The sequence below is a fragment of the Antrostomus carolinensis genome, unplaced genomic scaffold (genome assembly GCF_000700745.2).
Source record: "Antrostomus carolinensis isolate BGI_N321 unplaced genomic scaffold, ASM70074v2 scaffold30654, whole genome shotgun sequence".
Classification (NCBI taxonomy): Eukaryota; Metazoa; Chordata; class Aves; order Caprimulgiformes; family Caprimulgidae; genus Antrostomus; species Antrostomus carolinensis.
Window position 1 is genome coordinate 2,116 of NW_010310580.1, and position 13,586 is coordinate 15,701.

General features: G+C 47.8%; 1 protein-coding gene across 1 annotated transcript; it reads left to right on the forward strand.

The window, feature by feature from the left end:
- Positions 1-760: 760 nt before the first annotated feature.
- On the forward strand, positions 761-12,076 carry LOC104523784 (paraplegin-like; the record flags this gene model as incomplete). Its single annotated transcript, XM_010166475.1, has 8 exons — positions 761-885; positions 2,112-2,214; positions 3,239-3,349; positions 6,780-6,895; positions 7,944-8,100; positions 8,663-8,826; positions 9,893-9,970; positions 11,745-12,076. Coding segments are annotated over 8 exons (1,064 nt in total), but the record flags the coding sequence as incomplete, so codon positions are not given.
- Positions 12,077-13,586: the final 1,510 nt, after the last annotated feature.

A 13,586-nucleotide genomic window follows, 5' to 3' on the forward strand; every position in this document is an offset into this window, starting at 1 on the left:
GAGCTAGCGTATGCTAACAATCACCATGAAGCTGTTTGGTTGCATTTTCTGCCTACATGTCTGTGGTGCAAGTTCTGCAGGCTTGGTCCCTGCACTGGTCTGCAGTGTGCCTGGTACCTTCTGAGTGATAACAGATGAGTGAGCAGACAAAGATCAAATGGTGCTGTAACATGCTCCTTGCTGGGTGGTGAGGCTGTGTCCTCTCTTTCTGCATTAACCTGAGCTGAAGAAAGCCTGTCCCTTCCCTGGTGATCCTAGTGGCTGTCTGTGACCAAAGGGTAAAAGTAAATGAAAGCTGAAAGGGCAGACAAAAATATTTGGGAGGGAAAGGCTGTTTCAGATGGCTGATGTGTGTACAACCTGGAGCTAAAGGAGAAGGAATTGACTTGAGCCTGGGGATGAGAAGGCATCTCCTAACTCATGAGAATAAAAAGATTCTCTTCTGGTTTCTAGCTGGAGCAGTTTCCAAATGTGGCAAAAGGAGAGAAGTTAAATAAACTTTTAAGCCAAGCTAATGAAGTAAATGAAAAGGGAATTTTGGAGTATCTGCGATGACCAGAGACTGGCCTGGGTGACTTGGGTGATTCTTTCCTGTCTTGTGCTCCTAACTGAAGAGGACACTTTCTCAGCCACCCCAAAGGATGTTGTAAACACCCCCTGGCTTTGTGATAAAGCTGTGTAAGATGTTGTCTGCATGCTTGCAGTGCAATGTCTGTGATGGTGAAAACCTTCACCTTTGTTTTTGCTTGTTTTTCTCCAGGAATGGGAACCACAGATCATGTCATAGTGCTGGCTTCCACCAACCGTGCTGATGTCCTGGATAATGCCTTGATGAGACCTGGGAGGCTTGACAGGCACATCTTTATTGATCTTCCAACACTCCAGGTATATTCCATCTACCACCCTGTCCTTACCTAACCCTAATGACTAAGGTGTCCCAGTCCTTGCTGGTGATTCACTGGCTTGGCAAAGGCTGAGCTTGGAGAAGATAAAAATGGTGAGCTTCTGTTTGCCTTTATTCTTATTTATGTGCTCTAAATCCAGGATTTGACGTGCTGAGGCAGTTGCTTGTTCCTCTGAAATGACAACTGAACTCTTTTTAAGTCTCTGCTCTGGTATGAGCTCTAGCAGTGAATTCTTCTGTGAGATTCTCTTTGCCATGCAGATGCAGAACTGTGTTTGTATCTTCTCCCTGGGAAATTGGGAGCCACTTAATTGGCAAATTGGCTTGTGTGAGAGCCTAAATTGTCATGTGCCCTAAGCACCGTTTGTTTTTTAGGTTTATTGTCCTCTCTATCCTGGTAAGGCTCCTCATTTTCTTTTAGGCAGCCTGTTAAGTGATTTCTTCCTTCTGAATGCTTTTTAAATCCACTTACTCGGAGTCTTCCATGTACGCTGTTGACATTTGTAGCAGAGTTTTGGGAATAGGCTCAGCTGCAGTAAAGATCTGTCAGCTCTGCCAGCACAGGCTCTTCTTCTCCCATCTGTGCTTTACTGGCATCCTCAGAGTTTTCAGTTAAAATACCTTAAATGCCTGATACAATCTGGCACCGGAAGCATGAGCTGTGCAGCTGCCCTGAAGGAGGAAGGGGAAAAACCCTGGCAAGTGAGCCCATTGTTTTAATCAGGATCTCCTGGACCAGCTGAATGAGTCACTCCGTGGCTACTTGCCAGCCATCATCTCACCCCCACCTTCGTCTGGGAAGTGGTCGAAGGCAAAGTAGTTAGTAGCTACACATAGCTAGTAGTTGGGTTTTTGGGTTTGTGGTGTATGAGGGAGCAGGTAGGGGCAGTCAGAGCTCCTTCCTGCAAGTGCTTTTATGGTAAGAGAACAGTTAAGACAGATCAAAGTGAAAGTTAGGAGGGGAGAGTGGCCCTGGGAGAGAAAGCTGTGACTCACGGTAAGCCTCCATCCATCCATCTGTTGTGAATTTGAGAGCTGGGTGTGTTTATCAGGGCTCCAGTAGCTCTGAAATGCTGTCAGGACAGCCCTGCCCTCTGGTGGCAATGTCACTGTCCCCGCTGCCAGAGGTCTGCTCCTCCCCTGCTCCCATCCGAGCTGCTGCGCTGGGAAGGCTTGCTGAGCTCAGGTTATCCTGTGTTCTTTACAGGAGAGGAGAGAGATCTTTGAGCAGCACCTGAAGGGTCTCAAACTGATCCAGGATGCCAGCTTCTACTCACAGCACCTTGCTGAACTGACTCCGGGCTTCAGCGGTATGACATGCTGTGTGCTTGTGTGTGGGGCTGCCCTGCCTGCTGCTGCGCTAGTTCTGCAGCTCAAGCTGGAGCTTTTTGGTTGCTTAGTTTTAACAGGGTGTTTTGATCTAAAGGGTTTTTTTTCTTCAAGCCTTCTCCATCTCTGAGAAATAGTGGGAACCTAACCGGCTCCCTGCTGAGCTTTGAGCAATTGTTCATGGCTATATTCAGTCTTCTGAAACTTCTGGGACTTAGCAGGGTGTGGGGGTAGGGAAAATACACTTTTATAATGCCTGGGTTCCTAATTCCTAAGGGGAGGAACCACTGCACATGCCCCTTTCCAAGCTGTTCCTGAGAATGAGATGTTACACTTCAGGGGAAAGACTCTTACGTTGATCTATGTTACCAGGGAAGCGATAGGAGGAACAAACAGCAGTTACTGTGTTGGTCAGAGTAGAAATTGGACAACTCTGCCTGGCTCCTGCTTTGAGCCTGTTTCCAGGGTAAGTCCCTGGGAATTTGAAACAGTGCTGAGCAAGGGGCTCCAGAGTTCCTGTTTATGTGGAGTTCCTGGAATATCCTTTCTGGGTTTCCCCTCTAACAGGCCCCAGCACACAGCCTCTTCGTGACTTCTTTCATCAGCCCCCCGCCACCATCACCCACACACACAAACTCAGAACAGATGTTCTTTCTCTTCCACGCAGAGGTTGTGCAGCCGCTGTATGAACAGCCCATGCCAACCCAGGCTGCCCACGCTGCTCTCCTTGTTGCTGAGAGCCAGCCTTGGCTTTAGCCTGTTAATTGATTGCTGAACTCTGTCCTCTGTGTGGCAACACAGCGTTCGTTGCCAAGGCAGTTGTATTGTTCACATCTAAAGTAAACACCACGGACTAGGTTTGCTCTCTGTTCCCAAGGAACAAAATAAATGCAGGCGGTTTGACTGACTGAGGTCCTTCTCCAGATTTGTTCCTGCCTCTTCTGTCCCCTGAAATCTCTGTCCCATAGCAAATCCAGTGTAATTCTTGTAAACCCTTGTCTACAGGAGCTGACATAGCCAATATATGTAATGAAGCTGCTCTTCATGCCGCTAGAGAAGGTCACAAATCCATTGATACTTCCAACTTTGAGCACGCTGTGGAAAGAGTCATTGCAGGTACGTGATCCAGACATTTCTCTTGTTGTCTTACTAGTCTGTAGCATGCTTCTTGAGAGAAGGCTCAAGTGAGTGGGCTACATTTGAAGAAGACCAGTGGATCCTAACCACGCTCTGTCCTGTAGAGCTGTCCTGAGGGTCTTGGATGCCAGAGTCACAGAAAGTTCCCCAAACAAGACTCCAAATGGATCTGTCTTCCTCGATCTGCAGGCAGTCTGAACCCATGCATCAGGGAACATGGCCTCTAGCAAAACAGTAGAGAGGGGAATTCACATCTGTATGGCTTTTTTAGTTTAAAAGTGTTGTATTGTTTTGTTTGATTGTTTTTTTAAAAAGAGAGTGGAAGTATCTCTGGGTTTTTCTTGCTGCTCTGGACACCTGCTACATAAACATGAATAGCAAATAGACTACAGCATCCTCAACAGCAAGAAATCAGAGATTTTTCTTTTTGGCCTTAAAGCTGAGGCTTTGATGAATTGGCAGAATAAACTGAAGACAGTAGAGCACTGTTCTCCCTCTGAGAACATCCTGTCGGCCTTTCCCTGTCACTGGTGTGATTGCCAGCAGAGGAACCTCTGGAGATTACCCTGTGGCAGTATATTATAGGGAGGGGGAAAAAGAGTTCCCAGAACTCTTGACTTCACCTGGGGGATTTGAAGCTGGTGAGTTTTGGTCTGAACTGCCCTGTAGCCGAGCCTTGGGTTTCATAATCAGACACTTAACTGTTTCCAGGCTGGAGTGTCATCACCAGGGCGTGAGGCTGGGCACAGACTGGCGTGCTCTGCTTCTCTTGGTGTGGAACAGGATGTTTGTACTGGGTCAGTTACTTCCCGATCCTGGAATTTAGTCTTGAGTGTTTGCTTTATCAGAAAATGCCTAAACAATTCCTCATTTAAGAGGAGATTTTTGAGAAAATTCCTGACACTTTCAACCTGCCTCTTAAAAACAAAACCCTTGGAGTGCTTTGTGTGACTGTGGCCACGCTGGCATGAAGCCCAAACTGTACTCAGCAATTCCCAGGAGCAATTCCGTTTGTAACGCAGGAGTCCTCATCAGCCAGAGCAAAGATGTGCTTTACTTTCCCCTTTGCAGGAGAGAAAACACCAGACTTGTAGGGATTCACTTGGCTTTTCTTTCTGCATTCCTCCCTTGCCTTAGTTCCCAAGACTTGGAAGATAAGGCAAAAAGCAATTAAGGCCCAAGGGGATGTGCAGCAGAAGGGGTATCTGGGATTAATGCGGTGGGGCATTGCAGGGCAGGGGCTTCAGCAGTTTCACTGCTGACAAGCTGACTTGCTTCCTTAGGCTCTGTGGCCTGTAGGAGGCCGTAAAGTCTTTTTGTTGCTTAATCAGATTCTTTCATATTAGCAGGACCTGGCTATTTTTTGGTAAACTAAGTCTAAAAGGCCCCAAACAACCCTCCGGGCTCGTGTATTAAATGTCCCCTTGCCATGTAATAGGAACACTTCTGGGTTTCACAATCCAGAGGGCACTTGAGTTGCTATAAAAGCTTTTCTTGAAAGAAAGAAGATATTACTGTGCTTTCCATTATAAGCTTCTGGTTTTAATAAGAGTGGTGTGGAATCAAAAGAGAACTTTGCAAGTCCAGAGGCCCTGTCAGCCTGAAAGCTTTGTGTTACTGTAAGGGAGGAGTAAGAACTTTTCTCTGTGGTAGTCCCCATTGTGTTTTCAGTTTGGGAACAGAAAGCAGTCAGTAAGTTAGGTCTCTTGGGAGCGAGGGAGGAAACCTGCTGAGTGCACAGAGGCATTCAGGGGTTGTCCTTAGAAGATGGGGCAGAGCCTGTTTTCTCCATGGGGTTTGTGTACTCTGCTTAAGGCCAGCAAAGATGCACCAGAATTGTTTCCTGGGTTGTTTGTCTCATAAATGTGATAAGTACAGGCTTTCAGAGAACTTTCCTGCCTGGAGATTACTTGATGTAGGAAAAGAAATAATCTTTACAGGCACACTGTGTGTTGTTGTGAAGAGTACAGTCCCTCCCTCCTTGGTGGGCTGACAGAGGAATACTGCCAGAATTTTTTAAGACTGTGTGTGTGTGTGTGTGTATGTATGTGTATGTGTATATATATATATATATATATGTGTGTGTGTGTGTGTGTACATATCTGTACGTCTTTCTACAGAAAGAGACATACAGACACATGCACACATGCTGCTGAAGGCAGGGTAAGGGACTGACTGATGGAAATCAAGGCTGTTGCAATTAATCTGCTGTTCCATCACCATCATGCCTTGCAGGGAACGGTGGTTTCCAGGGTCCCTAAGCAGTAATTTTACAAGCTCTGCCACACTAATTTTGCTGTTTCCTTGTTTAATAAAGCTCTTGACTTTGTTTAAAAATTAATGTTAATAGAATGTTGTTTTCCAAGACATCAAGCAAGCTTGGTGTAATGCTGCTCTTGACTCTGCCTGCTCTACCCCCTGCTGCTCCTGGCACTGTGTGGAGACATCAGCTTTAAAGTCCTGGTACCTTTTTGCATTCACCATGCAGAGCTCTAACGAGTGCTTGATAAGCACTGTGTTCTGTAGTTAACATATTTTCTACGTGCTAGAAGTTTTACTTCCATTCAGCACTTTTTTTTTTTTAAATCCTAATTGGATTTATTCTGTGTTATGGACTACTGGGTTGGAAAATAGACACCTTCAAAAATCACCTTTTTGGAGGAAGTATGAAGTGTGAGTTATGGCTTAATTTGCTAGTTCTCAGGAGCCTGGGAATAAGCTCACACGGAGCATGCCGTGTTTAATCAGAGACATTGCCACGGTCCAGACAAAGATTTTTGTAATTATTCTTGGTCTTTTGCTGATTTGAACACTCCTAATGCACAAAAAACTCAACTGGGACCTCTCTTATATATAATACAACATCTTGCTTCTCTCATGTTCTGCCTAAGGGACTGAAAACCCATACAGCAAAATGAGTGTGATATTCTAGCTAGTCTCTGGTTTGGATTTTGTTGAGGTTTGGGGTTTTTTTTTTTCCAAAGGGGAGACTGACTTGTTGCAGATCTGTCCCTGGGCAGACATATAGTGTAACATGCCTTTGGCAGAGCTGGGAACAGAACAGAGCTTTGCCTTCTAGAGCTGTGATCTAATGAAATGTTAAATTATTTGTCTAATGATTAAGTCTGTTGTAAGGGGGAGAAGCAGGGAGAGGGGGGAGTTTCTGTCGGTGTTTTCAAGCAATCCAAGCACGGATTGCTTTCTGCTGCGGGGACAGACAGCACCTTCCACAGCCTTCCCTCACTGAAGGGCTTTTTGCTGCCTCTCCCTAGGTGGAGTGCAATATAAAACTTGCTGGCTGTTCAGCCATGGACTGTACTGGCTCGTGCACTTTGCTGTACAAGATGATGCCCTGCTAGTTACACCTATTGCCTGTGATCTTATCAAACCCTTGTCTGTGTTCCTATAGGCACTGCCAAAAGAAATAAGATCTTGTCACCAGAAGAGAGGAAAGTTGTGGCGTTTCACGAATCGGGTCACGCGTTGGTTGGCTGGCTGCTGGAGCACACCGAGGCGGTGATGAAGGTAACTCTGCTCCTGGCTGTTGTGTAATGAAGCCTGTCACTGGGTGGGAAGAGAATCCTTTGGGCTTCTCCCTCTCCAAGATGCACTGATCGCTGTGAGCTTGGAGCTGGGAATACTGCAGCAAAATAAATGGTAAATACGCTGAGGAGAAATCCATTCTTAGGCTCCGCTGGTGACAGTGATGGTGCAAAGCTGATTAAGCAGCTCTAGGAGAAGCCTTTTGCAGTTAAAAGCCAACTGTAAAGCTGTTTGGAGCAACTGAGTCTCCTGATGCTACCGCTCAGTTCATGCACCTCCTCCAGCGCAAAGCACAGCTCTGTGTGTGCCTGATCTCTATCCCTGCCTTGGCTTGCCAGCGTGTTGCAGCCAGTGAAGCTGCTGTTGCAGGACCTGCTTTGATAGCGATGGAGAGAGATGTGTTTTTCAGATTGGCATACATGGGAGTTTGCCTGAAGCCCTTCTCTGCAGGGAAAGGCCTCTCTTTGGTTCCCCAGGGTGTGTCCTCTACCATGCACGTCTCCTCCTCGAAAAGCCTTGACACTGGGGCAAAGTGGGGAGTGGAAGTGACAAGGGTGACAGCTCCTTGGCTCACCACCAGCAGCAAATTCACTCTGAATGACCTATTGTATGAGCTGAACTGTTGTTAATTCCTGTTATTTAATGGATGGGAGAAATGGCTCTTCTTTTTTTCTGAAGACATGTTCCCCAGGTAGTCTCAGTGATTCTGGAACACAGTAAAGTGAACTCTGTTTGGCTTATACCCTCCAAAGCAACTCCTGAATCTCAGGATTCTACTGGCTTGCTGTTAAGAACAATTTCCTTATCATTTATTGAGCAGAAAATGGCAGAAGGTGTATGTCTGCAGCTGTGAAGGCAGAGCCTTCAGTACAGGAATGGTGACATGCTGCAGACCTTGGCTGTGTTTCTGTAGATGCCTGCCCCATGGCTTTCGACAAGTTTCACTGGGAATGTTCTTTCTGTTCTCCTGCTGCTGCTGTAGCTGGGAGCTCTCTGCTCTCTGAACTGAGGGAGCTGCTCTGTGTTGCAGGTTTCCATAGCTCCTCGGACAAACGCAGCCCTCGGATTCGCTCAGATCCTTCCAAGGGAGCAGTACCTCTTCACCAAGGAACAGCTGCTGGAGAGGATGTGTATGGCCCTGGGGGGGAGAGTGTCCGAGGCCATCACCTTTAACAAAGTCACCACAGGTGAGGAGCCAGATGCTGGCACAGGCAGGGGGAGATTGTGCTGAGAGAGCCTGAACTTCTGCACTTCATCCATCCATCCATCCAGGGGTGATCTGAGCAAGAGACAGAGGTTTCCCACCCTGGGAAGGAGAAATGTCCATGTTTTGATCTTAGGCTTGCATTTGTGAGCGTGGAGATCTCATTGTTGGTTGTCACTGTGCTGTCTTAGACTTGTCCCAAAGCCTGAGGCCACAGATGCAATTACCTGGTGAGACTCTTGGCTCACAGGAGGGCCTAGAGCTTTCTGTACCATGTTTCCACCTAGTTATATCCAAATGGGATATCAGTGGGCAGTGGCAGGTAAGTGCTCCACATGAGCTGGGTATCTGTAGATCCACTTATTGTCCTGCACAGGTCCTGCAATACATGTAGAAGGTCCATCAGCAAGTGGAGTGTTCACCTCCATGGGCTCCTGTGGGTCCTGTGGTCTCTCAACTTGTAGAATATGTGTTCATGCAGGATATGCCCCTCTTGATCTCAGCTGAGAGCTGGTAAACATTGTGTCTCTCTCTCTTCTGCCTAGGAGCACAGGATGACCTGAAGAAGGTGACCAAGATAGCCTACTCCATGGTGAAGCAGTACGGGATGGTGCCCAGCATTGGGCAGATCTCCTTCCCAGACCTGGAGAGTGCAGCTGGAATTGGTCGGCGCCCTTTCAGCCAGGGACTTCAGCAAATGATGGACCATGTAAGGCCACCCATGGTTACACCTTCCTGTTTGTTCTTTACTTCCTTCAGTTCACTGAAAAAAATGCAAGTGACTTGCCCTCAAACAATTGGCATTTTTCTGGTGGCTGTTAAGTGTTAAATCTCAACCACGGAGCAGTTCCCTGTTGGGTTACAGCACATCAGGACTGTGCCGTGAGGCGTTGAGAACAGGCAGAATCCCACATAGCTCTGAGTTCAGCCCTACAGTGCTGTGCTGCTGCCTCAAGCTTCAGTTGAGTGACTGTGAAATGTGCTGAATGCATAGAACTGAAAGCTGCAGTCCTGGGTCAAGTGTGGACAAGACCCTGGTGAGCTTCTGGGAGACAGGAGGTGCGAATGTGATGGTTTGGAGAGAAGGAGAAATGCTTTGCAGGGGAAGATGGAATAATTTGGGGAGACTGAGGGGTGGTTGTGGAATTGTGTGCAAATACCCTGTGCTAAGATTCTGTTGCAGGAAGTCTCTCCAAGCCCTCAGGAGTCCCAGTATCTCTAAGCGTGGCTATGCAACACTTAGATTATAAGAAACCTGTGTCTTAAAGTCTCAGTTTCACAATTTAAATATCTCCACTTCCTAGATCAGAGGAAGGCTGTCTAATCAAAATGATGGTTGGGACTGGCTGAAAAATGTGAGTCTGATTTGATAGGAAATTGGGTCTCATTGCTGCAAAAACCATCGCCTTAGCTGAAAAGTTAAGGCAAAAAAAGCTGCAAACAAAAAACTCCGCTGCAGAAGCAGAGCTGTTGTGTCTTCCTGGGATTTGTGCTGAGCTGCCTCTTCTGCTACTGGGCAGCCTCCTTAATTAGGCTGTGTTTCCCCTCAGCTGGAACCCTACTGAAGAGTTGTGCTAGTGCAGGAGTTATCACCAGTTCTCCTCTGGCTTTTTTTCTAAGGGTCTATCTGTATTTTCTGTTGATGAGAACCGCTTTCTGCCTGGCTCAGTTTGCAGATTCCATCCCTCAGCACTCTCCTTTTTTTTTATCCACGTGTCATGTTTGTTGTCACCTCTGCTGTGCTCCAAATATCTCTTCTCATTACTGTCTTCTAGGAAGCAAAAGTCTTGGTGGCTCAGGCTTACAGGCGCACAGAAAAACTCTTACTGGAGAACCGGGACAAGCTACAAACAGTAAGTTGGAGTTGTGGGGGGTTTTATTTGTTGGTTTTAGTTGGTTTGGGGTTTTTTACGTGGTTTTGGGGGGGTTTTTTTGCCTTGCTACTTTCTGTGCTCTGTAGCTTGGCAGTTGCAGTGTCTCTGTGGTCCTAGAAAGTCTTGTAGTGGGAGTGCTGGGGCTCATGTTGTGAACGAGTGACTGTTGACTGCATATCCCCCAGGTTAGGAGCAGGCACAGGGAGGAACGTGTGCCTCTTCCAGCAGTGAGTAGTCTGTCTCCTGAGTAGTCTGTCTCCTGACACCAGCTCGTATTTGCAGGTCAGAGGAGTAGGAGTGCTCTGTGGAAGTGATCAAAGCTAGACCCTGTGTCCCTCACCTGCACTCCTAGCCTCTTGGCAGTGTAATTTCCTGGAGAGCAGATAGTGACTGTTTTTGTGAAGCCTGCAGAGGCAGGAACAGCTCATCCTTCTGGGTCCTGTAGATGTACAGGAGTCAGGTGAACAGTTCCTGGTTTTGGGGAAAGAACATGGGACCTGTCACCTTGGCTGACCGGTGCTGGTTCTTGCTTTCTGGTGACTCCAGGCAGTTTTCACCTGCCAGCTCACTGATGCCTGATATACCAAGGAGGTTTTATTGCAGAGCTAGAGCTTTGCCTCCTCCCATTTGTGTCCTGAGAATCCCTTAGCCAGTCACCCTGGCATGTCCCCACCTCTCTGCCAGACACTCTGTACTCATGACTCTGGGCTGAGCCATGCTTGGGTTCCAGCACCCTGTGTATCTACTTGATCTTTCCTTCAGAAACCCCATCCATAACATCCAAAACGACCAGGAGGCAACTGAGTGTTGCATGTTTTGCACATAAAACAATCCTTTTCCTTAAATCTTCTTTTTAAATAAACAACAATGCCTTCAGCTACCCAACTGCAGGCCTCCTGTGCGTAGTTAAGGTAGCCAGAGCTTGTTTCCTTGACACCCTGCTGCTGGCCATATCACAGCCCTGTCCCCAGGACAGTGTCCTGGCAGTGCTCTGAAGGCAGGAGTTGTTAGGGGGTCTCCTCTCTGCAGGCCTCCTCTGTTCTGATGCTTTCATTTAACAGCAGGCAGATGTTTGCTAGAGGCTCATCACAAAAAAAAACCCCAAAACTTTTAAGTTAAGCTAAATTATCTCCAGAGTAAATGTCTCGGTTGCCAGGCCAGTGTGTGTCACATCTCGTCAGCAGGATTGAGCCGTTCCGGGTGTGACAGCCACCTGCTGCTCAAGTGCAGCCCTTCTGCTGGCAGAGGGGCCAGAGGGTTCAGCTCTTCTGGAGAGGAACTTGTGATGACCTTCAGCCCATGCCTGCAGGAACAGACAGCTCTTTGTTATCCCCTGTGTGCAGGGGAGGGCTGTGGCTTTGGCTCTGCTCTCATTTGCTGTTACTTTGGCAGGGCCACAGGTGCAGTGACAGTGGCAGGAAGGGCACTTCTCATTGTTCCTGGAATTCTGACTCGAGGAATCATTCCCTGGAGCTCACTTTATTGCCTCCAGTTGTACTGTTGTTGTATTCCTGGCCAAAAAGGCCTCGTGAAAGGTGCCTGCAGCCTGGAGAGCTTTGTGCTGGCCCCGGCAGGCTTTTGGGTCACCCTGTCTGTGGTGTGGGTGGTAGCCAGGGGTCTGCTCCTCGCAGGCTGCAGCACGTGCTGTGTCCAGATGTTGAGATCTGAGTTGAGCTGGCAGGATGAGTTCAGATCACTTCAGACAGTGTCTTCAAACCCATGTGCCTCATTGTGTTTTATTTACTCTTTCTAGCTGTCTAATGCCCTCCTGGAGAAAGAAGTGATAAATTATGATGACATTGAAGCTTTGATTGGGCCTCCACCCTATGGGCCAAAGAAAATGATAGCTCCTCAGAGCTGGCTTCAAGCAGAGAGAGACAAGCAAGACACAAGAGATGAAGAAATGCCCCAGCAGCCACCAAACCACGAGGAGGAGGAGGAACCACGCCTGAGACCAGTATGAAGCCTACTCCTGATGTGGAACAAGAGGACTCTAGAGGCTTCTTTTGGACACAGACCCTTCTCAGCTCCAAAATCAAAGCTACTGAGCAGGGAATCTCTGTGCTGCTGTTACCCAACAATTAAGGGAGGGCTATATTGGCCTTTTAACGAGCTTTTCCCTGCAGGAAGAACTCCTGAGGATTTTGAAATTGATTCTCAGCAGGGTAGTGGTGATTAGGAGTTGGGTAAGTCTCATCTGCTGGAAAGGTTTCTTGTACACAGGAGCAGTGTACATGTTCTTAAGGATGCAAGGTCCTGTCGAGTCCTTGTAAGCCACCTCTCTCCACTGTGTGTGACACTGCAGGAGTGCAGGGCTGTCCCCTCCAGTGCCACAGTGGTCAGTGCAGTGGAACCCCTGCAGGAAGGCTCTGAGCTGGCTCTGGTGCTGTAGTTCTCGTGCGACTCCGCTGTAAGCTTTGATCATCTCTGCTGCTGAACATAAAACAGAAGCTGAAAAACAGACTTTCCTAACCTGTCTGTAACGTGCTGCTGCGTTTGTAGAGTGTGTCAGGACATGGGTGTGTGTTTTGGCACATGTGGGGCTTATTAGAGCTATGGAGTTGTACAGGACAAGGGTCTTCTTCTCCCTGGCTAATAACTTCTATTCAGTTTTTATAGCAAGTATCTGGCAAGCAGGGATTGAGGAAAACCTGTGTGCAGAACCCACCAGAACCCACCAGAACCCCCGCAGTGTGATGCTGGGAACGAGCGTTGCGGGGAGCGGTTCTGATCTGTGCCTTGGAAGAGTGTTTGGTGGCCCTGCTGGTTCAGAGCTGGAGAGGTGTGCTCAGGAACTGGAGCAAAAACAGGTGTGTTTGGGGAACCTCAGGAAAAAGCTGGTGGTTCCTCTGGCTCCATCGTCAGCAGGTGTGTTTGGGGAACCTCAGGTGATTCCTCTGGCTCCATCCTCATGGCTCTTGCAGAACAAGCTGTGATGACGTGGTCATCTGTGTCAAAATGGTCCTTGGTGCCTGGTGTGCTCTGGCCAGGTTAGTCCTTTAGGAAGGATTATTGTCCTGAGTGATTCCCTGAGGGTTGTGTGTGATCTGAAAGACCCCAGCCCAAGCCTTGACAGCTTCCAACTCCCACCCCTCAGGGTCAGTCCCCAGGTGTTCTCTCTCCTCTCCCAGCCGGAGCCCCCAGCCCTCCCTGGGGTGTCTCGGAGCTCCCGGGGGTGATTTCCCTCCCTTTCTGGGGCAGAAGTGCTTTGCTGCATTTGGGATGCTGCTACTTGTGGTTTTTTATTTCCAAATCTGTTTGTTTCTTCACAAGTTCATTCTTTGAATTTGCTTCTCCACAGATAATTCTTTCCATAATTGATAAGAAGATGATTTATTGTTCTTTAGTCTAGATAGTCACAGAGAACATCTCGGGAACGTACAGTGGGTTTAGTTCCTTATATCCACATTTTTCTGCCAAAAAAGGCCACGAGACAACAGAAAGAGCCAGAACTGAGCAGGCAGGTTCCTGAGAAGGAAAGTTCAAGTGTTCTTTGATCTTATTTCTTGTTTTTTAAAGTCATGGCTGTGTTCTGGGCTGCCTGAATAAACCCTTTGCTGGGAGGATTTGGTCCTGTGGAGCTGAGGGTGAGGGG